The sequence below is a fragment of the Ciconia boyciana genome, chromosome 13 (assembly GCF_034638445.1).
Source record: "Ciconia boyciana chromosome 13, ASM3463844v1, whole genome shotgun sequence".
In the NCBI taxonomy this organism is placed as follows: Eukaryota; Metazoa; Chordata; class Aves; order Ciconiiformes; family Ciconiidae; genus Ciconia; species Ciconia boyciana.
In genome coordinates this window covers 3,845,585-3,871,468 of record NC_132946.1, presented here as the reverse complement: position 1 = coordinate 3,871,468, position 25,884 = coordinate 3,845,585, and the positions used below count along the sequence as shown (strand labels likewise).

The following is a 25,884-nucleotide window of genomic DNA, read 5'->3' as shown; positions in this document are numbered from 1 at the left end:
CTAATTGTGTTGCTGCATTATAATGGGTTTCTCCAAAGTACTTAATTTACAGCCATGTGACATTTTCATTTATAAAACTTGCATTATATGAAGTCAGCAGAGCAGACATCCGACGGCTGCAGCTGGCAGCTCAGGGGCAGTGGCCAAGGGGGCTAGCGATGGAGAAAGCTGGAGGGACCTGATTTTGCACGGAACAATATTTTTAGCAGGGATGCTGAGGCTCGCGGTGAGAGGGGAGTCGGCAGGACGGTCAGCCGTTGCCCTCGCAGGGGGATCCGCTCTGCCCGGCCAACCAGGCAGGGCCCAGCCGAAAGGTGGGGGGGCACGTGTGGGAAGAAAAGAGCCAGATTTTCCCTGCTAAAGCACAGCGAAGTCCAATGGCAGGAAGCAGCCGTGGCACCCGGTCACCGATAACCCAATCGGGAGTGTAATTAACCATTGGCCCAATTTTAGGAGAAGGGTATGAACTCGCAGGCATTTGGCGTCTCTGGACAAGAGCAAATCTCTGCTTGGTGGGACATGATTTAATGCAGCTTCTGGGACAAGCTCAAGCCTCTGTGTGTGTGTGTATGTGCGTGCACACACACATCCAGCAAAGCAGAGGGCTGCGCTGAACCATCCTCGTGGTCTTTTCCAGCCCTGTGGAAGCTGCATCCTCCTCTCTGGGCTGCATCAGCTGCAGTCGAGCGCTGTGGATTTCCTCCCGTGGATAATTTGGGTCCTTTTGTTTTTCCCAATGGGAAAATTGGGCACAGGTAGGGCACGGCACAGAGATAGTACCTGGGGCAGCCCAGGGGACTTTCCCTCCATCTGTGAGGGTGTTTTTCACCCCCATACAGATTTCTAACCTGTGGGTTTCACCCCTATTAGATGCAGGGTGGCTTGAGGGGCATCCAAGCCTCCCCTGGCCAGTGGCTCCCCTGGCAGATATTCCCAAGGCAGGGCTGGGCTGGGGGCTCTGGACCCCCACACAGCCAGCCTGGCTGGCTCGAGGGGCCGCATCCAGTCCCCCACAGCTGGGACTCGGCTCGGTGCTGGGCAGGAGGAGGGGAGCCCTCGCAGGCGCCGCTCCGTCCCAGCCTGGATCCAGTGGGGATCTCAGGGCTTTCCGGCTTCAAACCACGAATCCTGCCCTCTCCCCTGGGCATCCATCCGTCTGGCTCCACCGTAATGACGGCGAGGTGGCGGCACAGAGGGATTAAATGACTTGCCCAAGGTCCCGCGGGGAGCGATGGCCACCCAGGAGGAGCACCCGGCCGTCCTGCTCCTGCCCCAGCAGCGCCCGGGCGCGCGGGAAAAAGTGCCTCGTTGCAGCTTCGCCTGCAAAACAAGGCACGGCCACACGTACCACGGCCCCATCCCAGTGATGTCCTCGTGGGTGGAGGCGGTGGATGGTCCTGGTGGGACCTCCACCCCATAACAGGGAGTGGGTGCTGCTCCCTTCTCGCCGGTGGGGTTTGGTGCTGCCGAACCCTTTCCCGGAGCAGGAGGGTTTTGCTGATGCCCTTCCCAGGCTGGGACCGGCGCAGCCAGAGCCGGTGACTAACACCTCCTGGTTTGCAGCTTGTTTACCTGGCGCTGGGGCTTCGGTTTGGATCGCTGACTCACCGCACTGCCTTCTGCCTCTGCCACTGCAGCTCCCTGACGAATACTTTCCATTTTCCCATTACTTTAATTGCCCTCGTTTGAGAAAACTGCTCCCAACTGGCTCTGGGCTGAAGAGACCTGTTACGCACGGCTGCCCCAACTGGGCGTCCCCACGGCAGGGGCGATGCGGGGACGGTGGGGTGGGACACCCGCCTCTGCGGCACACGTAGGGGACCTCCGTGCCACGGCTGTGCCGGGGCCTAGGGCATGCAGGCAGAGTCCATCGGCAGTGAGTTTTTGGCTGCCCCACCGGCTGCACATGTCGAACGCGGCACACGGGCGGTCGGCGGTGCACGGACGCCGGCTCTGGCGCGGCTGAATGCGGCCCGACAGGTTTGCTGAGAGGCCTGTCCCGTTCGGCTGGATTTTTGGAGAGGCTGGAGCCAGCCCCGGCACCAGCCACTTCCCGCGAGGCGCTGCCGGCTCTGGCGGGGCCGTGCGTGGCGCCAGGTCGTGGCCCCGAGCCACGGTGCAGCTTGGCCGCGTCTCGGGGCAGGCACAGCCCGCGGCGTGGGATACGCCAGTCCTGGCCCCTGCTCCGTGCTCTGTGCCAACGCTGTGCCCTTTTTTGGGGGGACAGTGCCCCGTGGCACCGGGGAAAGAGCAGCCTCTTCGCTCCTGGAGGGACCCCCCCAGCCTGTGGGGTCCCTGCCCCGGCTCTGTGCACATCAGTGGGGGGACACACACCAATCGTCCCTGTCCCCCTCTCCCCCAGCTCCCCATCCAAAGCCCTTTTGGAGGCGTGTGGCCCTGCTTGTCCCAGCCACGCTCAGGGAGCACGGAGGATGCTGTGCGCAGGGACCTTGTGCTGGCTGCGGGTGCCGTGCCTCCGCCAGCTCGCGGGGAGACCTGAGGAGCTGGTGAAGAGCTGGGGACCATGGGGACAGCACACAGAGGTGCCCAGGGAGCTGCAGAGAGCCTTTTTGAAGGAAAAAAAATGCTGGGCATCTTTGGGACCTGTGGGATGCAGGGCATGCCAGGTCCTCAGCAAGGGATGTGGCGGTGAATAATCCAACAGCATCAGGGATGGAGAGAGAGAGGAAAGGAGGATCAGGGCAGGGTAAGAGCTGGTCGGGAAAACTGTCTGCCCTTCTCTGAAGAGCAGGCATTCTGCTGTCATATGCCAGGTGAACCCTGGACCCACGGCGAGGGCGTCAGGGTCTGTAAATCCTGGAGGAGAAAATCCTCCCTCCCTGGGGATGGGCCGTGCTGCTTTTATAACATTAGGGTCAAGGGAAAGGCGAGAAAATCCACCCAAACCAGCGATGCGTGGGGGGCTGGTGGCCACCCCGCAGCCTCTACGTCCCTCCCGGGAACATCGCGTGGGCTTGGGCTGCCCGGGCAGCTGGTGCGGGGCCGGGTGAGGGTGCAGCGGTGCCACGGGTGCTGTCCCGTCCTAATCCGTGGCACACCGGCACTGTGCGTGCTGCAAGTCGCAATGGCAGGAGGGAGAGAGATGATTAAAGCAGCCTTTGATGAAGCGAAAATTAATAAACAAGCAGGCAATTGTGCTGGTCTTTATTTACTCCAGGATGACAGCGCGGAGCCGGCGCGGCGAGGCCGCCGAGGCCAGGCCCCACATCAAACGGCAGGGTAGCGCCGGGCGCAAGGGGACCATGCCACTGCTTCTTCTCCGACGGGTTTTTCCTGGTCCCAACAAACCCAGGAAGGTCCGCGTGGATGTTCCTAATAACAGGGCCCCATCCCATGCCAGCGGGGGATATTGGGGTGACCAGGAGATGCTGTGTGCCGCTGCGGCGTCCGAGCGTGGCGGGACGTGCCGGGCTGGGGTGCATTTTGGAGGTGCCGCTTGGCACGCTCGCACTGTCCCCCTGCTCCAGGGCCGGCGTTCCCACCTCTCTCCTGCTCCAGAGATGCTCCACAGGCACGGAGGTCCCTGCTCTGGCCCTTCTCTGGCTGATGTGCAGATTTAGGGCTGGGAGAGTAAAACCAGACCCAGTGCGTGCCCGTGGGTCGGTCCCTCGGCCACCCCCAGGAGCAGAGCTGGGAGGCCAAACCCACACCCTCACACCGGGTCTTTATCGCCTGGTCAGGCATATTTACCTGCTGGTGCTGCCGGTTTCCACTGGATAAAAATGCACTGGACAAACAGGAGTTCCCCGCTGGCCCCAGGGCGGTGGCACAGCGGGGGACACGGCTGAGGCAGGACGTGCACCCCTGTCCCTGCTTTGTCCCCGGTGCGTCCCCAGCACCGCACATCGCAGAGCTGCAGGAGGGGCACGAGGTCACGTTGCCCCCCGCTGAATTTGAGCGTCCAAGCGGGTGATGGAACCCCCCCATGTGCCCACCTGTGCCAGGACTGGGACTGTGCCCGAGGCTGGGGACGGGGTCAGGGTTAATGGGGACAGTGCTTCTGCTGCAGGGGTTTGGCACCCCGGGTCAGTGCCACCCATGGGGCCGTGGCACCGTGGCACTGCTCGAGCGCGGGGACGGCGGTGTGGGCTGGCCCTGGAGGGGGCTGCACCCCGGGGCACCCCTCTGCTCGGGGTGGCTGTGGGGCTGCAAACCCCACACGTTGCACCGTGTGTCCCCCCTGCTGGGTGGCCAGGAGGGCCCTGGACTGTGCACGGGGCTGTACAGTGGGGGGGTCACTGCACTATATGGGGGGGCTCTGCACGGGGGGGTATGCATTGGGGGAGGGCCGTGCATGGTGCAGGCCGGCTGTGCACTGGGGTGGGGAGGTTCATGCATGGCGGGGGGGGCGGTGCATGGCACAGGGGTCGTGACAGGGTGGGTGAGTGCGTGAAGGGGCCCTTGCGGGACGAAGGGTCTGGTGCACACGTGGGAGGGGCTGTGCGTGGTGGGGGGTCAGTGCACGGTGAGGGGGCGGTCAGTACACGGTGAGGGGGGTCCGTACACGGCAGGGCTGCGCAGCAGAGCCCCGCGCCGCGGGCGGAGTGCGGGGGGGCCCCACGCAACTCCTCCCGCGGGGGCTGTGCCGAGCCGAGCCGAGCCGAGCCGAGCCGAGCCGAGCCGAGCCGAGCCGAGCCCGCCCCAGCTGTCAGCGCGCCGTCCCTCCCCCACGGCCGAGGGGGGCCGAGGCGGCCCCGCCGCGCCCTCCCCTCTCCTTTGCATCCCATTGGCCAGGGAGGCCTTTTGTTAGCGGCGGATGCCCGCCTCCATTGGCAGGCGGCGACGTCCGTCCGCGCTGCGCCGCCGCCCCCTTTTCCGCCTGTGCTCCGCGGCGCTGGAAACTTTGCGGGCAGCGCAGTCGGCAGCGGCGGCCGCAGCGCCGAGCACCGGGGCCGCACCGGAGCCAAGCGGGGCCCCGCACCGCGCCGCGCCGCCGGGCACCGCCCAGCCTAGCCCAGCCCCGCAGGGCGGGGGCACCGCGGCCCTTGCGGGCCCCTCCGCGCCGCCCGGCCATGCGCGCCCGCTGAGCCGCAGCGGAGGCGGCCGCCTTGCAGTTTGCTCCCGTCCCCGGTTTTAATTTCGTCTGGTTTATCGATTGGGTTTGTTTTTTCTTCTTGGACGCTCTCCGCCGCGCTCCGCAGGCGCCAGGCGGAGGCCGCGGCCCGCGGTGAGGGCGGGCGCGGGGCGGCGATGGGCGCGGCGGCGGGCGGGCGCTCCGCGGGGCGCTGAGCGGGCGCGCAGCGGGCGCGGGGCGCGCCATGGCCGCCAAGGACAACCCCTGCAGGAAGTTCCAGGCCAACATCTTCAACAAGAGCAAGTGCCAGAACTGCTTCAAGCCCCGCGAGTCCCACCTGCTCAACGACGAGGACCTCAACCAGGTGGGACCTTCCCCCAAAACCCACTGTTTTCCCCCCAAAATCCGCCCCGGGGCCCCGCCTCCTGCCCGCCCCCACGCGTCCGGCCCCAGGGCGCCCTGGGTCCCCGTGGAGTGTCTGCTGGCCCCGTGGGTAGCCCGGGGTCCTGTGGATGGTGTAGAACCCCGTGGGTGCCTGATGGCCCCACGGGTACCTTGGGGTCCACTGGGTAGCTCAGGGTCCCACGTGTGGCCCCATGGATAGCCCAGGGTCCCGTGGATGTCCTAGGGTCCCACGGATAGCACAAGGTCGCATGGGTGCCTGCTGGCCCCGTGGTTAGCGTGGGTTCCTGGGGTCCCATGGCGTGTCTGCTGGTCACGTAAATGTCATAGGGCCCTGTGGGTGCCTGCTGCTCCCACGGGTAGCGTGGGCTGTCAGGGGTGGTGTGGGGTCCCATGGGGTGCCTGCTGACCCCACGGATAGCACAGGGACCCACAGGTATCCATGAATCCCGTGGGATGTTCAGGAGCCCCATGGGTGCTCTCTGGTCCCGTAGGGTGTCCAGCGATCCCATGGGGTGCCTGCTGACCCCGCAGATACCCAGGTGTCCCACGGGGCACCCAGCATCCCCACAGTGCCCACTGGTCCCTTAGGCCATGGCCCACCCCAGTGCTTCCTCCCCTGGGGCCTCACCTCTTTCCTGAGGCTGTTTGGGGACCGGCACCTGCGCTTGGGGTGATCCCAGCCCCTCTTGGGGTGCGTGGCAGCAGGTGGGGGGTATCCTGTGGGCTCCGTTGGAAGATCCCAAAAGTCCTGGGAGAAACTCGGCTGCAAACAAAACGTTCCCTCCTGGACGTGCCGGACATGGCCCCCCCACCCTGCCGTCCCCTGCTTTCCCGGGGGGGGGACAAGAAGGTGACCCCAGCCCCTTCCCGGTGAGGGCCCAGAGCGGGCAGGCTGGGGGGCTGCCAGGGCTGGGCCTTCCTCCTCCTCCTCTTCCTCCCAGGCCTGACAGAGGCCCGCGCACCCGTGGTGGGGGGTATTTGGGGTGCGGGGGTCTGTCCGTGGTGTCGGGGTGCAGGGCGCAGGGCCGCCTTCCCTCCTCCCACACCTTTCTGGGCCGGGGCTGACATCCCTGCTCCCGATCCTATTATGGCAATGAGATCAGACATATTGCTGTGCTCGCTGGGGGGGCGGGAGGGGGGGACATAATGAAATCTGAGGGCTAATATGGAAAAAATGTAACTGGAAAAAATGCCGTGGTGTGTGCGGGAAGGGGCGGGCGGTGGGGAACGTCGCGGCCGTGCCCAGACAAAGGAGCCGTCCCGGAGGGGGCTCGGGAAGAGCCCCCCGCTCCTGGCCAGCCCCTTCCCGCTGCCCCGCCTGGGGTTTTGCTGCCTCCTGGGTGCAATGCTTTTTTATTTTTACTGGGGGGGTTCAAAGCACAGCATGCTGTCCCCCATAGTGCCTGCCCACCCCGGCTGTGGGGGCCCTGCTGCTCTCCCTGGGGACCCAGGGCCCAGAGCCGTGTTTCTGGTAGCCCCTGGTTTGCTTTGTTCCCGTCGGGGTGGTGGGTGGCCCTGGGGGGCTGCCACCGCGGCTGGCTCCCGTGGGGACATGGTCGGCCCCATGGCCCGCTCCAGGCCCCACGCAGGGGCTCCGGTTGGGAAAACGGTGCGATCCTGCTTGGCTTCTCCCTTGCAGTTGGGGTGAAGTAATCCCACTTCCCAGATAAGATGGTGGCTCTGGTAGCGTGCGATGCACGCACGCACCCTTCCGCCCCGCTGCGCAGCCCCCCGTGCTGAGGAGCCCCCGGCCGCAGCCGGCCCAGCGCTTCCCCGCCACCCTGCCCGCCTCCCCTCCGAATTCATGCCCCTTGTCGGAGGAGGAGGCTCCGCGCTGCAGCGAGGAGCCTGGCTGGATGTGGGGGTGTGCTCGCTCCGAAGCACACCCAGGAATAACGGTTCATTTAACAGCTCTGAATTTTTTTGCCTTTTTAATTGTTTTTTTTTTTAAGCTTGGTTTGGGTAGGGGGGATCCCACACTGCAGCGTGGGGGCTCCATGCTCAGCGCGTCCTGCTCACCCCACAGACAGGGACCATGTTGGTGATTACCTAGAGTCAGGCTAGAAAAGTCCTTTTGAGTCATCTGACCTTTTTACTTGGCTTGCAGGAAAGGTGAAGGTACTTCACACTTACGCACTCATGTCTTTTTTGGATTTTTATTATATAAAAATACCTGTGTGGGCATTAGGAGCTGCCCCTCCTGCTTCCTGGGGTGTTCCGGGGCACTGGAGCTGCTCAGGGCAGAGACCAGTGTGCGTTTGCAAAGCGTCACAAATATTTAGTGGTAGTAGTGGATTCCCATCATACTCGGGAACTGAATTAGGAACGGGGCTGGGAGGGGGCAGTCCAGCCCCAAACATCAGGATTAATGAGCTGGAGCTCTCTAATAATAATCGGACTTAGCGCTTCCAACTTCAAAGGGCTGCGCGGATGCTAAATCCCTAATCCCAGGAGCGCTGTGTTCACGAGTTGTTTTTGTGCGTGGCTGTGCTGCCGGCCAGGGGTCGGTGTGACTTGGGGTGGCTACGTGTGGTCCCACTACCCGTTGGAGCCCTGGTTGTCCCCCCCGGGGCTGCAGGTGGGAGGTGACATGCCCTTGACCCCCCCCCAACCTGCGTTTGACCTTCTGGGGTGCCTGCAGGGCATGGGAAAAACTGGGTCAGTCAGTGCGTCTGCTCCCCTTTTGGGAAAATCTGTTGCTGTGGGTCTGCCCCGATGAACCCAAGCCCTGGCGTGGGCGCTCGGAGCCCTGCGATCCTGTGCGGTGGCAGGATCTGGCCCGTGGTCCCTGGCAGACACGGTGCTGTTGATGGCTCTGTCCTGGCTGCTCCACCTCCCCGTCGCCAGGTCCCCTGGCACTGTCCCTTTCCCGGCAAGGGAGACTCCCTTTTCGTGGGAATTCCCTCTTTCCTGGCAAGGCATGCCTGTGCTGGCACCGCACGGTCCCCTTTAACCTCCTGCGAGCCTTGTGTGGAGGTCAGCTTCCCAGAGCCTGCCCCGGGAGATGGGGGGTTCCCGGGGACCCTCTTCCATCTCCAGGACAAAGCTGGCCTGGCCAGTGGGACCCTCTTCCCAAGGAAGCCACCCAGGGCTCTGCAGGGCCATGGGAGTGTCCCTGTGGGGTCCCTGCTCTCCACGCCGGCTGGCCTGGACCGAGACGTGCCTGCACACACATGCCTTTGGCTTGTAAGGAAGATGAAGCCCCCCACGACAAGAACAGGCTGGGAATTAACCTCAAAATTACGCTTGGCCTGAATTGGAAGAAGAGCAGAGTGTAAAGCAGTTGCTTTTAATTTTCTCCATGCGTGTGCTCTCTTGGGGCATGGGGACTGGCACAGATAGAGGAATTTGAGGACGTCTTTACAGCTACCAGTGCCTTTTTTTTCTTTTTTCTTTTTTTTGAAACCGTGGCATGGATGCCCAGAGGACCACCCAGTTAGAAAATGGAGCTTGCAGACTTTTCCCAGTGCCTCCTCCTGCCCCAGCCTGTGACACCCCTGCCCAGTGATGGGGGCGTGTTTATTTCCATCTCTCCTCCTTAGGACATTATCACTTTCCTACTGTTCTGGACGCCGAACAGCCGGCCGCCAGCAGCCCCAAGGCTGGAGAGTGTCAGCGTTGGGTCGCAATCTTGGCTTTGCTCTGGGGCGTTGCATCGATGGGGCTGCAATGCCCTCGGCCGGGATCTTATCCTGGGTCTGTGCATTGTCGAAGGGGTGAGGGATCACGTCCCGGGCACGCTTTCACCTCCACCCCCTGCTCCTCGGGGGAGGAAAAGACCCCTCTTTCCTGGAAAGCAGCCCCTGTGCTTGCATTCCCTGCTCCCGGCTGCTTGTATCATGCTGCAAAAATCTGCCTGTACTTGACTAATTATTAGGACTGAACAGGGGGAGATTCTCTGCAAATGTCAAACCCGCCTCTGTTGGTAGCTGCAGTGGGCAGGGACTTGGGGGGCACAGCCAGAGGAGCTGGGGTGGGCAGGGTCGTGGTGGCTGTCCCCCGTGGGCAGCATCCCATCCTTGGAGAGTGGCGTGCAGGCAGTGAGGGCAGCGGGTGCTCGGGAGGGATGTCAGGCTGGGTGTCGGGGTCGGCTTTGGGTGCGCTTAACCCTCCATGTGGCCCAAAGGAAGGGGCGTGGTGGTGCCTTTGGGTGCTGGAGAACCGTCCCCTTTGCACACTTACTTGCTCCTGTTTTTTTGCATGGCGCCGCACCTTATCTGCTCTGGCACCCGAGGAAGTGATAAATCCCCTCTCCAGCACTCTGGAGAGATGTTGCGGCTTCTCCTAGGCGCTGAGGAAGCCCCATCGTGGGAGGTGGTTAGATACGCCTGCTTGCTGCGGGGCACCTGGGCTTCGGGGCTGCTCGAGGAGGGGGAGCTGGGATTGCAAAGCCCGTTCCTTCCCACTTCCATTTTGCTGCTGCTTAACAAATTGCCCGTGCACGCTGCAGCTGGCCTCTTCCAGCTCTTGCTCCAACTGCCCAAGCCGATGGCAGTGCTCAGACCCGAGGGCAGCCCTGGGGCCAGGCCAGGGTATTTGCAGAAGGAGACCGGCTGTTTGCACGAAGGGTGAATTCAACCTTTCCCCTTCCTGTTCCTCCGGTCGGTCGGTCACTCCTGCTGCCCACGCAGCAAATTGCCCAGGCACCTCCTTTCTTTGGGGTTTGCCGGTGGCTGGGTCAGGGCTGCCGGTGTGCCGGAAGGGCTGTGCCGCAGGTGGTGACCGCCAGCCACCCCACGGCAGCGGTGCCTCGTGCTCCTCACGCCCCAGGTCCGGTCTGTCCGGTCTGGTTTGGCCCCTTCTTGCACGGTGAGATGTGTTGGTGGTGAAAGCCTGGCCTGGACGATTTGCAGCTTCGGCAGCAGCTGGCTCATGCTCGCACCCGTGCTGTGCAAATGTGTTTTTGTGGGAGAGTGGGAGGTGGATGGAGAGGGGACTGTCCCCACGCATCCAGGGCTGTCCCCAGGAGCTGCCCAGGTCTCGGGCTGGGGAAAGCTGAGCTTGGACCGAACCTGGGGGCAGCGAGCGGCTGCCTGGATACAGAGCTGGGGGATGGAGAGCGCTTTCATGCCGGGAGCGGTCGTGGATGCCCACTGGCAGCACAGCAGCCTCCCGTGGTGGGGTTTGGCCCCGCTCCGCTGCCCGTCGCCAAGTGACATACAGCGGAGGGGAAATACTGTACAGGCAGGGAAGCCGAGATGTAAGCGGCTTAACCACCGAGGCTGGGCTATGTCCCCGGCCCTTGGGATTGCCGCCGGAGCGCGGGTTTGCACAGCAGTGTTTGCAGAGCCTCCCGCCGGCCGGGGTCGTGGGTCTCCAGCGGTCCATGTGGCATCCTGCTGGGAGCATGCAAAATGTTAAGCAATGCCTGTCTCTCAGTTCCTAGAAGCTATGCTGTGGGCAGGAAAGCCTGCTTGGGTATCACAGCCCATTCCTGCCTCAAACACCATGTCACCTTCCCCATTCCTGCTGGGTGATGGCTACTCCGACTCACCCATCAGCGATGTTCTCTTGGGCTCCAAGGTGTGCAAAACAGAGAGCAGAGCGGTGCTGAAACCGCCCAGATTTCCTCTTTTGAGGTCGCAACAACAGTGTTTGTGGTGACTTTCCCCTTGAGCTGTGCCAGAAGCTGGTCCCTGCCTCCAGGGAGCTCTGAGCGGTTTGGGAGTCGGTGCACAGGGGACGGTCTCTGCTCTGGGACCATGGTCTCCTGTGGGTCCAGCTGAGAGCTGTGACCCTGTCACTGCATACCCAGAGATGCATGCAGGGAGCAGCAGGCACTGCTGTCGCTGCTTTCAGAGAGGCCCCTTGGGTGAATATTGGGACTAAACCCATAAAGGTGGTGGGTTGGGAGTTACCGTGGGTTCGCCCACAGCCTGGGTCAGGCTAGGGCTGTTGCTTTCTAGCAGGGCTGCTGGGAGCCCCACACGGCTGCCCCGGTGCACAGGGCTCTGCATTCAGTGATGGAGGCAGAGCCGAAAGCTCCGCTGCAATGGTCCATTTTTTTTTTTCCCCCTTCCCGCTCAGTTGCCAAGCCTGAACAAAACAAGCCCTGCCTCCACCCGAGACATGCTGATTACGTCTGCCGGCAGCCTAAACAGATTATCCCTCCCGCCACGCGCTCAGAGCCAGGAGTCTCTCCCAGCAATGGATTCGGACTTCCCTCGGAGCACATTGGGGTGGGTGGGGACTGGCTGTGGGGCATCCCCAGCCCACCTGGGTGTCCCGGCTCCCCACTGGGGATGTGGTTGCTCTGCCACAGGGCTGAGTCTGGGCCCTAAGAGGAGAGGTGGATGTCAGTAAAGCTCTCGTGTTCCACCTTGTGCAATGAGCTCCGGCGGGCACCGTGTGGCGGGCACCGTGTGGCGGGCACCGTGTGGCGGGCACCGTGTGGCTCTGCTCGGTGCCACTGAGCACCCTGCTTGGCCGGCTGGTTTGCATGGGGGAGGGAAGAGGTGAAGGTACCGCCGACAAACACTGCGGGGGTGAAAGCCTGTCCAACGGGTGCGCTGGTTGGTGTCACAGCCCACCTCCGGCCCTGTGACCTGGTGCTCCGTGGGCTGTCAGGCTCCTGTGACTTGTCCTGCCTGCTGGAAGCAGGTGACTGTGCCCTCTCTGCCCTGCAGCCCTGGGGATGTGCAGGGGTTCCTGTATCACGCTGTGCTTTGGAAAGTGCTGAATGGCTCTGCACGTCCTTCGAGCCCAGTCTCCTGGCTGCTGGGAATCGCGTTCCTAGGGCTGGTGGAGCTGGTTGGGGTGGGGTGATTTGTCCGTGCCTGGGCAGCATCAGCGCGGCAGCTTGACAGCTTCGTGTAAACCGAGCTGGGGCTGCTTCCTTCTCCGCTTCTTCCCACCCGCTGGGCTGCCAGTGCTGGCCCTGGGCCCTAGGCTGGAAGCAGCGTCCTCCCCTTGATGCAATGCAGGCCTGCAGGCCGAGGGGACGGACGCGGTGGCTGGGGCAGCGACCTGAGAGGGAGGTGAGGGGCTGCCGAGCACCCGCAGCACAGCTCCGGTGACGGGCCCTGAAGCTAAGCAGGGTCGGGCGGGATCAGGGGCGGGATGGGATACCTGGGCGTTCCCAGAGGTGCGACAGGAAGCGGAGAGGTGATGCGGGGGTGTTTCTGCCTGAGTCAGCCTCCGCAGCGGGACGGGACGGAACCGGGCACTGTGGGGCTCCAGCCCGGCCGCACCTCCCGCACGGTGGTGCCCCTGGAAGGCACTGCGGCTATATCACTTTTTTTGGGTGGCAAGGTGCCTGCCGATCTCTCCCAGGGCGGTGGGGCAGAGGCTTCGGCGCCTCCCGGCCGAGGTCGTGGCGGGTGGTTGGCTTCGTCACCGTGAGCCGTGCCGGAGGAACCGGCTTTCCTCTTCCAGCCCGCCCTGTGAGTGTCACCCCACCCCACCCCAGATGTGGATGCATCGCGCTGCCAGCAGCTGCCCTCCGCTCTGCTTTCCGTGTCATTTTGTGGCTCGCCCTTCGGCCAGGTACTGTCTGGATAAAAGCAAAGCCGCCCAGCACCCGAGCATCCCGTGTGGCTGCTACCTGCGGGGAAACTGCCTGGAGCTGCCCTTTGGACATCGCCGGAGGCGGACAGGGCTCTGCGTGGTCAAAGGCATCCTGGGAACTCTGGGATTGCTCTAAACCGATCCCTTAACGTGAGGTTGGACAGATCTGCGTGGACGGGGGAAGTTTTTGCTCTGAGCCCTTGCTCAGTGCTGGGCATTGCATTTTCCTCCTCTTGCTGAGCTCTCCGGAGGAAGCTGAGCTGGTGCAAAGCGACGTGCGGCTCCAGCTCCATCCTGGTGCCCTAACGCTCCCCTGGACCTGCCTCCCACAGCGGCATCGAGCAGGTTTATTTTAAACCTTGCTTCAGCAGCGCCATTCCAATGCAGGTGTGATGGGTTTATTTCGGACACTTTGTGCGCTAGTTCATATCCCTTTTATTTAGGCTTGTACCTCTCTGGGTATTTGCTTGGTTTTAGCAGTAGCTTGTTTTGGTTTGGCTTTAAAAAGCGCTGCTGCGTGTTCATCTGTTGGCGGGTGGAACCAGGCTGCCCACGCCGGCTGGCTCTAATTCATACCTTTCAGCTATTTTGGTTTCAATATCTGAAATTGGACACTTCTGCTGAAATAAGTATAGCCCACTGGTGTTTTTTTATGACGCTGGTAAAGAAATGACCGCGTTCTATATTAAGGGCATGTATTTCAGGTGCTCAGTGCTTTATATACGGTCAGCTGAGCCAAAATTGGAGGGGTTGAGGGCAAAATAATGTTGGCTGAGGGGTGTGTGCCAGGCTGAGGTAGGGCAGGGCTTCACACCTGTAATACTGGGTTACGGCTGCTCGCGGCTGACCCTGGTGATGGGTTTCACCGTTACTTCATCCCCCTGTGGCACTCGGACTTGCCTGCTGCCTGTCACATAGCCTGGGGGCTATGTGGGGCTGGGTGCTGCTGGGGTGCAGTGGGGTGCTTGGGACAGTCCTGCCGGGAGGGCTGCAGTGCTGAGGCTTGTGTCAGGGAGAGACTTTGCTCGTGGGGCTTTGCTGGGATGAGTGCTTGGCCATGCCCAGAGGCTGTGCTGGGGCATGGAGGGGAAAATCGGGGGACAGAGGAGGGCTGAGCCCTGCAAGCAGCTCGGCTGCCCGTAGCATTGCTGCCGAGGGCTCCTTGGGCTGCTGCTTCGAGTGGTGGTGCCAAGCGTTGGGGACGCCACGTCATACCTTCGCTGTCATCTTCTTCCTTATTCCTGGGTGGTGGAGGCTACTCGCAATATCTTCTCAAGCACCGGAGCCGGTTGCTCAGGGCTCACTGCAAGTGCCTGTCATGGAAGTTTGGGGACCTCCCTTCCCTGTCTCAGTGACCCATTGAAGGCGCTTCCCGGCTCTCTGGTGGGTCATCTTTAGTTATTTTTTTGCAATATTGCTTTCCCCCCTGTAAAACAGAAGATACATTTGGGCAAGGCCATTGCAAGTGGCCCTGCCCAGGCCACACGGGCAGACATGGCCACATCCCAGCACGGCGGGGAGCGGTAGGAGCCCCTGCTCCAAAGTCCTCCCCTTGCGTGGGCACGGATGCGTCATGGGTGCCTTTGGGTGGGGGTGCGGGGCGGGCTGCCAGCGGGGCGCGCCGGGGGAGTGGCAGAGCACGGCTCACCCTGCCGGGCGCTGGCAGCGTGGGCGACGCCGGGCGCGGAGCGGGTGCTGTGCCGGCTGGGGGGCGGCATGGGGGCCACGGGCGAGCAGGGTGCCAGCACCCAGGTGAGTGGGCTGGGATGGCAGGGGGCGAGGGGCTCCTCGCCAAACCCGGGGAGGGCTGGGGGCTGCGGTGCCTGCGGTGCCTGCGGGGTGCCCTCTGTGCCAGCAAGACCCCTGGGGTGGGTGAGGCTCGTGCTGGTCGTGGGAACAAGTGGGTGCAGGGGTGCCCCAGGCCCCTGGGAGAGAGGGAAGCAACTCCCCCAAATGGGATCCCACTCCCAGCACTCCATTTTCATTGTTTTTAGTTCCCTTTAAAGAGGGGGAAGGAAGGAAGGTCTTCTCAAATCATGTTTTCCCAGCTGCTGGGAGGGCAACACCTAGAGTTGATATGTCACGTTGTGGCAGGGGGATAAGAGATTTTGTTATTTCTTTTCACTTTATAAACAGTAAAAGGGCTCCTCCGGCTTGTTTCCAGTTTGCTTACTCAGTGCTTCATGCATTTGACAGTTTTTGGTGCATAGGCAGTTTCTTCTATTGTTTGCAGGGATTTTTCCAGAGGGGAATCTTTTTTTTTTTTTTTTTAACAGTACAAAACCACAGAAACTGGCAGGAGGAATCTAGGGGAGGTACCGAATTGGAAACAGTTTTAAGCTTTAAGGGGGGGGGGAGGAAAAAGAGAAAAGAATGAAAGGAACAAGATTAACCAAATAATTTTGAGAGGAGCTGGGGACTTGTGTCCTTGTTGCTGTGCGGCCGGGCTAGGCTGGGGCTGGGTGTGCACGGATGTTTCGTGCTGGAAAGCAGCGTCTCCGGGGGCTCCTGAAGCTGGATCTGCCCTGGGTTTCTTCCCTCCTGGCCTGTCCCGGCACCTCCGCAGGGCCACCTCGCCAGTGTGGCAATACCTCGCCGCTCTTGCACCAGGCTTTGGCCCCAGCCCTTGCCAGGAATGGGGTTGGCTGATAGTTTGCAACTCGACAGGCAGCAGGAGCAGTGCCCATAGGACTTTGCGGGGGAGGACATGCCCACTGCCCATCCCACCGCTCGCAGTGGTGTGGATCTGCTTTGCGCTGGCCACTTCTGCACCCAAACCACCGGTGGAAAGAGCCTGGATATTTTTTTTTTCCATTGATAAACAGCAGTGCTGTAAGGCATTTCTTTCCGGGTATTCTTTCCCTTTCTCTTCCCGGCCAGCTGAATGAGCTGTTTTCCCTCTGCCTGGATCTGACCTTCCTGCGTGCTCGGCTGTGGGCTGCTGGAAGCCGCTGGTGGGGAGGAGCGGGCTGGCAGGGGCCACCCCTGCGGGGAAACGGGTGTTGGATGTGCACAGCACGGGAAGCGGCTGTGAGCTGGAGAACTGCCAGCGCTGGGTAGTTTTTCCTCTCTTAATTAACAAAAGGAAAACATAGAGCTCTCCTTTGGAGTATGTTTTTGCTTTGGAGTAGAGGCACGCTGCCGATGGCGAGGAGAAGAGCTGTCAGTGAGGACGGGCTCTGCAGCTTGGCGGTAGCCGGGAGGTTGGTGCTCTCGGTGCGATGCCATGCAGAAGCAGCTGAGTTTGGTGTTTGTGGCTGGGGTTTTACCTCCTCCGGAGTCCTCACCTCAGTCCTGTTTGCACACAGTCTATATAACACCACGGGTCGCCATCAAACGTTGTGTTCCCCGCACTGGCAGGGCTGAGTTTGCCTGTATGCAGGAGCCTGAACTCATGCAGCTGCCTTCGTGCCGGGGGCTGGTGCAGTTTCCCATGGTCCCCCACCATCGATCCTGTGCGGTGCTGGTCCACGGTGAGCCAGTTTCCTCTGCGCCTGATGTGTTTCTCTGCTGTTTCTTTGCAGGCCAAACCCATTTATGGTGGCTGGCTGCTGCTGGCCCCGGAAGGAACAGACTTTGACAACCCTGTCCATCGCTCCCGGGTAAGTGAAGCTGAGATGCCCTCTCCCCGTGCCTGAGGTGGGGGTGGCAGGAGGAGTGGTGAGGGCTTGTCCCTGCCCGTGGAGGTGGCTGTGGCCCCGGGAGTGCAACCTCCATGCACCCATCCCCTTGTGCAAACCAGGAAGGTGGGAGATGTTTCCTGCAGCAGGGCTCGAATGCCTTCTCTGGGATGCGAGGTCTCCTGTGCTGGGCAGCAGGCTGGGGCACTGCAGGTGCTGGTCAGTCTCAGTCCATGCAGTTTTATTGCTTGCTGCTGTTGCTTTATGATGCCTTGATGCTGCTCTGGTTGGGGTCTGGTTGTCCTGACATGTGCCACACTGATGGGAAGGCTCTCAGGCTGGCAGGGTGTGGGCTGTGCGGCTCTGAGCTGTGCTGGGACCATCAGCAAGGCACCCAGTTTCCCTTTGGTGCTTGGAAACAACTACCTCATTTTCTGCAGCTCATCATGGGCATGCCCAGAGTCCTGGAGGGAGCTTGCATCCCATCCCCTAACGCGGATACCCCCGTGTCAGGCAGGTCCTGCAGCAAGGAAGGGGCTGAGAGGCGATTCCCATTTGCTATGACCCTCTGGAGCTCTGAAGCCAAGCGCATTGGCAGCAGAGACCCACAGGCAGAGCGGGGCACATTCAGCTCCTCCCCAAAGGGGTTTGCTCGTGCCTTGCAGAAGCAGTGTGGGGGTTAGAGCATCCCCACTTACCTGCCTTGGGGGGTGTGAGGCCCAGAAGGACATGGCCAGGCTGACATCCTTTCACCGCTGGCTTGCGACAAGGACTCCCAGCCTGTCCCCAAGCTGTTCTTCCAGGCAACTTGCTGCTGAGGCTGCCAGGACAGGGCTGTCTTGTGCGTGGGAGGGATGGCAATGGTCCGTGAACCCTCTGTCAAGTAGCCAAAATGCTCTCAGAGCTGCTAGTAATAAAAACATTTCTCCCGAGTGAACAAGAATTGGGTTCTGAGTTCAGCCTGGGGTATATGGGTCATTATTTGGAGTCACAGCTAGTCACAGGCTTGCTGGCCCAACTTTGTGGGGATGTGGGACTTGGGTCCCTCCTGGAGCAGAGGCTGCCTGCTAAGCTGGGGCTTGCAGAGGTCCACAAGGTCCTTGGTAGTTTTGCTTGTCCCTGAGCACCTTGGACTTTGCCTGAAGGGCTGAGAAAAGTGAGATAAGAATTGCTGCATTGGGGCTATGAATCTAGGCCCTTTTTTATTTCAGCCTGCTCAACCAGTTTTTGCTCTTGGCTGAAAACAACCTGGCACACGCAAAAAAAAAAAGGCAGTTTTCCAGCCAGATCAGTTCTCCAATCTGGTTTTCTGTGCAGCTGTAGAAGCAGCAGTGCCAGCATGGTGCTGGGGGAGGCAGGACCGCCTAGGCAGTGCCACCCCCAGAGGTGCAGCCACCATCCAAATCCAGCTGATCTACTGCTGAGGGACATCTAGCATGACACCCTGTCACCCTGCAGCACCGGGTGCTGGAATAGACCACGCAGGATGAAGCTGTGGGCTGGGAGCACTTAGTTGGGGGATCCTTGTGGTGTCCTGCAGGACTTTGGTCTCTTGGAGAGCAGTGACAGGGCTTGTGGGCATCCTTCAGGAGAGGAGGAACGAGCTGGTTCCAGCCTATAGCTGGAGTCTTTGTCTCTGGTTGTTCTTGTCCTCTGTATGGTTAAACCAGGCCAGCTTGGGGTCTGTCTGAATGCAGAGGAGTGGGGTGGGGAAGCAACTCCAAAACAGCCTCTTCTTGGGTGCCTGCAAAGCCAGGCAGTAAATCAGCGTTGAGCAATGTGGGCTGGTGCAAGCAGACCTCTGGCAGAGCCCTGCCAGATGGTCTGGCAGGACCTTGCTTTGCAAAGCCCATGGCACCCCAAACAGCTGGGTTCGCAGCGTGAGGGGCTGAGCAGAAATACTTCTGCAACATTCATCACCCTTCAGGAACAGTCCCAGCAGTGTTGGGGGGTCCCCCTGCTTTTCTGGCAGCTGTGGTCTGGTGCTCAGTGAGACCTGGGCATGTGCCCTGTTGTCACGAGTGCCCTGTTGTCACGAGTCCCCTGCCACGAAGGTGGTTCGGTGCCTTTTCTCTGCCCCAGTTTTGTGGCGTGCAGCTCCGGTGCCCCAGGTGTGACCCGCCTTGCTGTCTTCTCTTGCAGAAATGGCAGCGTCGGTTCTTCATCCTCTACGAGCACGGGCTGCTGCGCTACGCCCTCGACGAGATGGTAAGTGCTGCCTGGCGGAGGCGCGTGGCCGTGTTCAGTCTGTGCGGATCAGCCAGGGCCACCTCTGCTGCCCTTGGAGGAGCCTTTGGTGATGCTCCTGGTATGGTGCGGGGAGGTCTCTGCCGAACTGGTGAAGAGTTTTGCTCTCTGAGTTTGACTTACTGCTAGGCTGGGTTTGCGTGGGAGCTTGGTGGACGGTCAATGGAGGATGACGGGTGTTTAGGAGGCGTGTGGGTCCCACCTTGGCTTGGGGTTGATCAGTTGCTGACAGATCCCGTGCTGGTGGGGTCCCCCCCAGTCCTTTCTGCCCTGCCCTGTGCCAGCTGGGGTTTGGTGGCGGCGAATCGCCTCGGCAGTGCCTGGGAAGGAGGCCCTGCCCAGCGATGCCCGTGGAAAGTAGGTCAGCTGGAACGCTTTCCCGCTGCTTGCCCACCCCGGAGCCGTGGCACGCCACCAGCGCTGCTCCTGTCGGTAAGACAGAGTGGGGAGACAAAAAGAAGGAAAACCCATCCACTGCGAGCTGCAAAGTGGGGCCGATGAGACCAGTGGGGTCTGCCCTGCTGTAACTGCCCAGGGCTGCTGATTTATCCTCCTGGCTACAGCAAGCCCGTGGGAGGGTGCCCAAGGTTGAACGTGCTGGCACGGCAGGGTGTGGCACAGCGCGGTGGGCGCCCGTGTGCTGGGATCCGCCTGGGCAGGAGGCTCACGAGGCCGGGCACACCGGGATACGGGGCAGCGTATGTGCACGCACGTGGGGCTGGGACGTGCGGGGACCCGCGCTGCGGTGGGGAGGCTCCCTGCGAGGGCAGCGTGCCTCAGTCCTCCGCCGATGCCTCCTGCGAGGGCACTGTGGGATGGGGAGGCAAGGCAGCACAGCGAGTGTTGCTCGAGTTTCACGCCTTGTTTGTTTGTATTTTTTCTTGGGGTTGATCCAAGTGCCCTAAATAATTTAAATGTGTCGGGTGGGAGCGGTGGAGGCTTTCAATACATTTTTAGTGTCTCAGCAACCTGGCTCTGTGCTGGGCTGGTGTTTCAGGTCCTGCAGCGACAGGAGAGCAGTGTGCGGCTGGCTGGAGTGGGGAGATGCCCTGATCAGAGGAGAGGTAGAAGGATATTGGGAAACATGATTTTTTAATTTTTTTTTTTTTTTGGCTTTGCATCCCAGAGAGGTTCACCTGCCCCAGGCACTGCTTCCTCTGGGCAGGAGCAAATGGGCAGTGTCCCAGCCCCGTGCCCTGCTCTCCAGACCTCGTGGCACTGCTTGCCATCTCCTGGCAGCCCCATGCCATGGGGGACTGTTGCCAGGGAGCGCACAGAGGATGGCGGAAGCATCCCACGGTTCTCCAGGCACCTTTTGGGCTTTTTTCCCTTGAGAAGGGTAAAAGTGGGGGTGGGCGGGAACCAAACTAAAGGGAGCATGCACATGTGCAGCATGGGTTGTGACCCATGGTGGTCCCAGGCTGGACCCCCTCCTCGGCTGCTGCTGGGTCCCTGCACCCCTCCAGCCCTGCGTGCCCTGTGGAATGGCTCTGACCCAGCAGAGCACCGCCGGGACAGGGCATCGGGACGTACTGCTGCCATGGCCCTTCGTGGTGCAATGGGTCCCGCAGGAGGAGGGCGGGAGGGCTTGGTCTGGCCTCGCCATGGCCATAGATGGAGGAGATGGTCGCGGCTCCCTTCTCCTCATCAGGGTCTGACACATGGTGTAAAAATACCCTCCTGACCTTTCTGCAGAGCACGTCACTGCGTGGGATCCATGCTGCTGTTTGCACCGGCTCTGCTAAAGGTGTCCCCCGGCCATAGCTGGGCACAGCCTCCCCTGGCCCCTTCCAACCTGCGGCACCAGAGCATCCCCTGCCGCCCCGGCCAGGCTGGGGCAGGAGGAAGAGCCCCTGAGCAGGAGGAAATGGGGTTTTTTTGCTGCTCAGCCCATGCAGGAGCAGGGCCAGGGGGCTGAGGAAGGACAGATAGGGACCATCTTCTTCCGCATGTGGGAACGTGTCCCGTGGCGTGTCCTCCACTTGACCTTGGGGGAAGTTGTTTTTCTGCCAAACCGCCAGTCCCTGACCCCTCTGCATCGGGCGCCGGCATGGCTCTGCTGGTGGGACCAGGGCCCCCCTCCAGCAGCTTGCCATGCCCCCGCGGTCCTACCCTCGCCCCACTCCCTGTGGCAGGGCTGGGCTCGCTCCCTGCGTGCCGGGAGGCTGTGTTTCCAGGGGGTCAGGTAACTCCTGCACAGCTTTTCTGCTGGTCCCCAGGGTAACCCGTGCCCATTGCAGTGCAGGCTTCTGCTCCAGCAGGACCCTGATCCCGGTACCATCAAGCTCACAGCAAGCTCCCGTATGTCAGAACCAAGTGCCCATGTAGGTATTAGCCGTCAGCTGGTCTGCGGGGAGCAGCCGGGTGCAGTGTGTTGAGCACATCGGGGCTCAGCTGCAGTGCAGCTTTCCTGCCCAGGCAGGGCCAGAGCATGGCTCAGAGGGTGCCATGGTCCTGGTGGATTTGGGACCCACTGCCACTGTCCCACAGCATCAGGCTGTGATGGCTGAGTGTTGGGGGTCACTGGAGGGGACTGGTGGCACTCAGGTCAGGCTGTCAGCCTGCGTGTCCCTGTGGGGGATGTGAGGACCTAGCTCTGTGCCCACCACACCTTGGGCATTGCTGGCTGGGGTTGCTGGGGGACACCGGTTTCTCCCCCGATGTGCTCGCCTGCTCCCTGCCTGGGGCTCCCCACCCCTCCAGCTGTGCCAGCTCCTTGCCGTGTCCCCACCACCTCTGCGGGCCAGGGAGGAGTAATGGGGCGAGGGCCTTGCTCAGGAGGTGCCTCTCCCACGCACAGCAGGGATACTGTTTTTTTCACATGGGGAATCCACTTTGCAGCCCATGCAGGGACGATCTACCCGCAGTGTGCCCTAGTTGCCCCCCCGGGAGCAGGGTGGGGGTCCCACGGGGGCCTCGGCACGGGGGTGGCCTCTGCAGCGTGCCGGGAGCCGGGCGGCAGCTGGCCGGAGACCTCCCAGGCTGTTGCAAGCAGGGATTGAATTGCTCTGCCTTGAACCTGTTAGACATTAATTTTGTGGGTTTGGCAATTTCACTAAAAGCAGGAGGGGAGGGAGGGGTGGGCTCAGGAGGGGAGCACTGGGCTGGCAGTGGCGGCAGAGACGCTACTGTGCCCGGCCAGGGAGACCCCGCATCTCACTCCCGGCGGGTTGGAGAGGGGTGGGGTGTGGAGGGGTGGCTTGAAGCCCAGCCATGAGCTGGGGAGACCTTGGGGGGGTCCCCAAAGACATCGGTGCTGTGGTACACAGAGGCCATGGGATGGGATAGCCTTGGGCACAGGAGCCTTTTGCGTGGGGTGGGTCAAGTTTTGGTGTTGGATCAGAGCATTTTGGGCATGGAAATCCCTTAGCAGAAGGTGAGACAAGCAGGCACCAGTGGCCCCGCTGGCATCCAGCCCTCTTCTGAGACCTGCCCACGGCTGTCCCCGACCTGATCCCACGTCTGCGCTCCTGCTCGGCCACCTTCTTTCTGTATGTCCATCCTTCCATCTGTCTGTCCTTTGTCTGCCGTATTTTCATTCTGAAAACCCAAACCAGTTCTGCGCGATGGCTGCAATGGGGAGGACGTGCACAGGCAATGGACCCCCATCCCCTCAGACCCAGGCTGAGCCACCAGACGCGCTCCCTGGGGTCTCCCTCTTTCACGCTGGGTGCCGTTCCTGCCAGCAGCCCCAGCCTGATGCCGGCACCCAGAGCCTGGCTGACTGCTGGGAATGCCAGGCAGAGCACATCCCTTTCCCCTCCCCAGGGAGTGTGCCAGCGGCCATTCCCGGCTCTGCCGAGCCTTGGCTAAGCCGAGCCTGCTCAGACGTGCAGAAATTCCTCCCTCCCAGTGGTGGGTGGATGCAGAGGTTGTGTGATTGCTCGGGGTTGCCTTCCTATGCTGAACCGCCACGATTACCCCTCGGTGCTGGCTTGCTCCTGCCGTTTGATGAACCTCTGTGCGGGGCCGGATGATGTACAGGGGCTGATGTTTCTCTGCAGGAGGTGGAGGATGGCGAAACTACTCTTACATTGAATTGAGGGACGGCAGGAAAGAGGGTGACAGGGAGCTGGGGACAGGCTTGGGGACGAGCCGCTGCGTTGTGAGTGTCTGAGGACGTTTGCCACTGTGTGTTCCCCAGTCCTGTGACGCTTCCTTGGTTTTCCCAGGAGATACGTTCCCTCATTCCCCGTTGCATGGAGTGCGAGACTAAAGCCTGCCAAAAAACCTAAGACTTGTTTTAGAGGTGGAAGAGTCACCCGAAGAGCTTAGACCTTTGGTACTTCAGGATATTTGAAACTAGAGAGGATAAAGTCCTCAGGCTGTGGGCAAACAGCCCTGCCTGGGCTGGGAGGGATTGCGCTCAGTCACTTGAGGGGACGAGGGGGGACCCGTGCCAGGACGGTGAGCGAAACCTCCCCTGGCTGCTGCCTGCCCGGCGGCTGCATCCCAGTATGCTCTGTCCAGGAGGAGGTGTCCAGACTGGTGCTGGTGGCTACACCCTCTGATGTTGTCCCATGCTGCGCAAGGTCTCAGTCCTCCTGGTAAAACACCCTGCGGTCCCCAGCGAAACAACCGCCGCTGCTGCAGTGGGAGAGCAGCCCGGCACCACGGTGCCAGGGCGGTTCGGGGGGTTTTGGTTGAGGTATGGGTGCTGCCAGAAAAATAGTGCCGGGGTAAGGGGATGGAGCCAGTGAGTGGCAAGTGCAGAGCGTTTGCCTCCTTTTGTTTTGATTGCTGCGATCTATAATTAGCGGCCGAGGTCTCTATAAATAGAGTGTTGCTGCGTGGGAACGTAGTGGAGAGGCAATGGGTGCGCAGGAGGGGTTTTGCAGGGATGGAGAGCACTGTCCCGTTCCCTGGACCTGCAGGCGTGCGATGGCCTCAGCACTGCCTGGGGACAGATCCAGCCCTGTGGCTAGAGCAGGTCAGAAAAGAGGGTCTGAATCTCCAGCCCAGCTTCTTAATGACTCATTACATGTCTGTGGGCCAGGCCTAGTCTCTGTGCCTCAGTTTACCCCTCTGCCACTTCTCTTTGGGCTGGGATTTATACTAGATTGGCATTTGTGCCAGTCCTTTGCCCCCAGTGAGAGCAGAGGGGCAGCTGCATCCTGCGTGGGGATATTCTCCCATCACACCAGGCCTCCTTCCAGTGGCTGCCTGAGACTGTTAATTTGGGGATTTTTTTTCTTTGTGAATAGGCTGGTTTGAAAGCAGGACAAAATTCAGGCTCACCTGCGAGCATCTCAAACTTGCTGATGTTGTGGATAACTAACACCAAGGCGAGAGCGTCTTCTGGATGGGCTTTCCCAGCTCCTTCACGGGGGATCAGGAGGAGCATCCCTGGGCATGACGTGTCCTCCCAACAAACTGGTCTTGCTCCTTGCCTGGCATCTTCCAGTGTGGTGGGGTGAAGCGTGGGGATGGGCTGTCAGCCCTGCCTCGACCATACCCCTTACTTGCTGGAGTCCAAGTTGCTTTCTAAAAATGGGGGGGGGGGGGGCATTAAGACCACTGTTTGGGGGGGTCTAAGAGGAGCCTCCACGCCAGAGTTCTCTTGCGTATGGGGTTGGGTGGTTGCATCCTCCGCAGCGGCATTGCAGAGCCCTGCCCGGACTTGCAGCACGGTAGTCCTGCTCCTAAGTCAGGAACTCGGGTGGATTGCGATAGCGTTAACCTCAGAGCGATAGAGCGGACATCCCTGCTCCAGCCTGCGCTGGCTGGGAGGGAGGTCAGGAGGGAGCCGGGAGCTGATGGGACCAGGGCGGAATGAAGAGCGAGGCCAGCCCACCGTCTGGCAATGGTTAGGGGAGCACCGGGACCCCTGGGCCAGGTGTATAAATAGAAGAAGAGAAGCCAGCTCGGAGGTGGGAGGTCTGGCACCGTGCAGGGGGCTGCCGGGTCACATCTGGAGCCCTGCACGGCCCCAGGCCCCGCTCCCGGCCACGGAAACCCAAGGAATTGATCAATGGATAAAAAAAGAGAACGGTGTAAGCATCGGTGGCTGCTGGTAGGGGATCAGAGGGAGGGAGGGATGCGTGCCTGCCAATGCTGTGATGTGCAGATGTGTGTAATTATTATTTCCTAATCACCCCCCCCTCCAAAATTCTCTTTATTTGGAAGAAAGGGGCATTGTAAAACGTCACCGTCAGCAGAGCTGTGCCGTGTTAATTTTCATCGTTGTTCCCTCTGTTGTCATCTATATTGTTTTAAGAAGCCAAGAATCTGTGCATGTGGGGTTTTTTTTCTCCTTTTCAGATCAAAGCAGTTTACTTCAGTCTTGGCACGGAATGGAAATTCATTGGCAGGGATTAAAAACGAACCTTAAACATCCTGGCCTCTCTGTCCTTACTTTTTCCACACGTTTTGCCATTTAAGCATTTCCAAGCTCTCCCTGCCCCCTCCTCCATAGGAGCACCAGGCTTTACAGCCCCCCGTTTCCCCATCCCCAGCGTTTCCCCCCATGGACGCAGTTTTGCCGGTGCCTCTGTTCACCAGATCTTCAAGACTTTCAGTTTCTGTTTAGCATAAAAAGCTTTTGGCTTGAATCAAAGCGTGTTTCAAATTTAAAGCAAGCTGAAAGAGAAAGGGCTGGAGGGGAGCGGCTGTGCGAGGCTCGGTTGGTGGCAGGGACCCCTACCCTGGATTTTATCCAGGACGTGGGTCTGACTTGGTCTTGCAGCGGGAGGACTTTCTTCCCAGCTCCTCCGGTTTTCGTTTCGACCCTGACAGAAGGGGAAAGCGACCCCTTGCACAGCCGTATCCTGCGACGGTCTAGAGGTGGTTTGTCACCTCGGCGAACACTGGTGATAGTGCCCTGCCGGTCCCACCATGCAGGCTCCATGCAGGAGCTCCTGGATTCATGGTCGTGGCGTGGATGGGAAATCATGCAGGATGTGAGCTGGCTGGGATGGGAATGGTGGCCAGCAGAGACGGGGATATAACTGGTTTGGTGGGGAGCGGGGTGGAGTATAGTCTGTGGGGAGGTTTCACCTGGGATGTTTAGTGCATATCTCAAAGATGATGCGGTAGAAATAAGGAAATGTTGGGAATAATTGGGGAGCAGCA

The 25,884-nt window shown here is 60.9% G+C and overlaps 1 protein-coding gene across 6 annotated transcripts in view; it reads left to right on the top strand.

Moving 5' to 3' along the window:
* Positions 1-4,839: 4,839 nt before the first annotated feature.
* LOC140658789 (myosin phosphatase Rho-interacting protein-like) overlaps positions 4,840-25,884 on the top strand; it is an 83,164-nt gene continuing 62,119 nt past the window's right edge. For 4 of the 6 annotated variants that reach the window (XM_072877594.1, XM_072877593.1, XM_072877591.1 and 1 more), the window contains exons 1-3: positions 4,840-5,399; positions 16,471-16,548; positions 18,709-18,774. In XM_072877594.1, the coding sequence (XP_072733695.1) occupies positions 5,280-5,399; positions 16,471-16,548; positions 18,709-18,774 (264 nt within the window). In that variant the 5' untranslated portion in view covers positions 4,840-5,279. The remainder of the gene's footprint in view (positions 5,400-16,470; positions 16,549-18,708; positions 18,775-25,884) is intronic. The other 2 variants (XM_072877595.1, XM_072877596.1) reach the window with 2 other exon arrangements.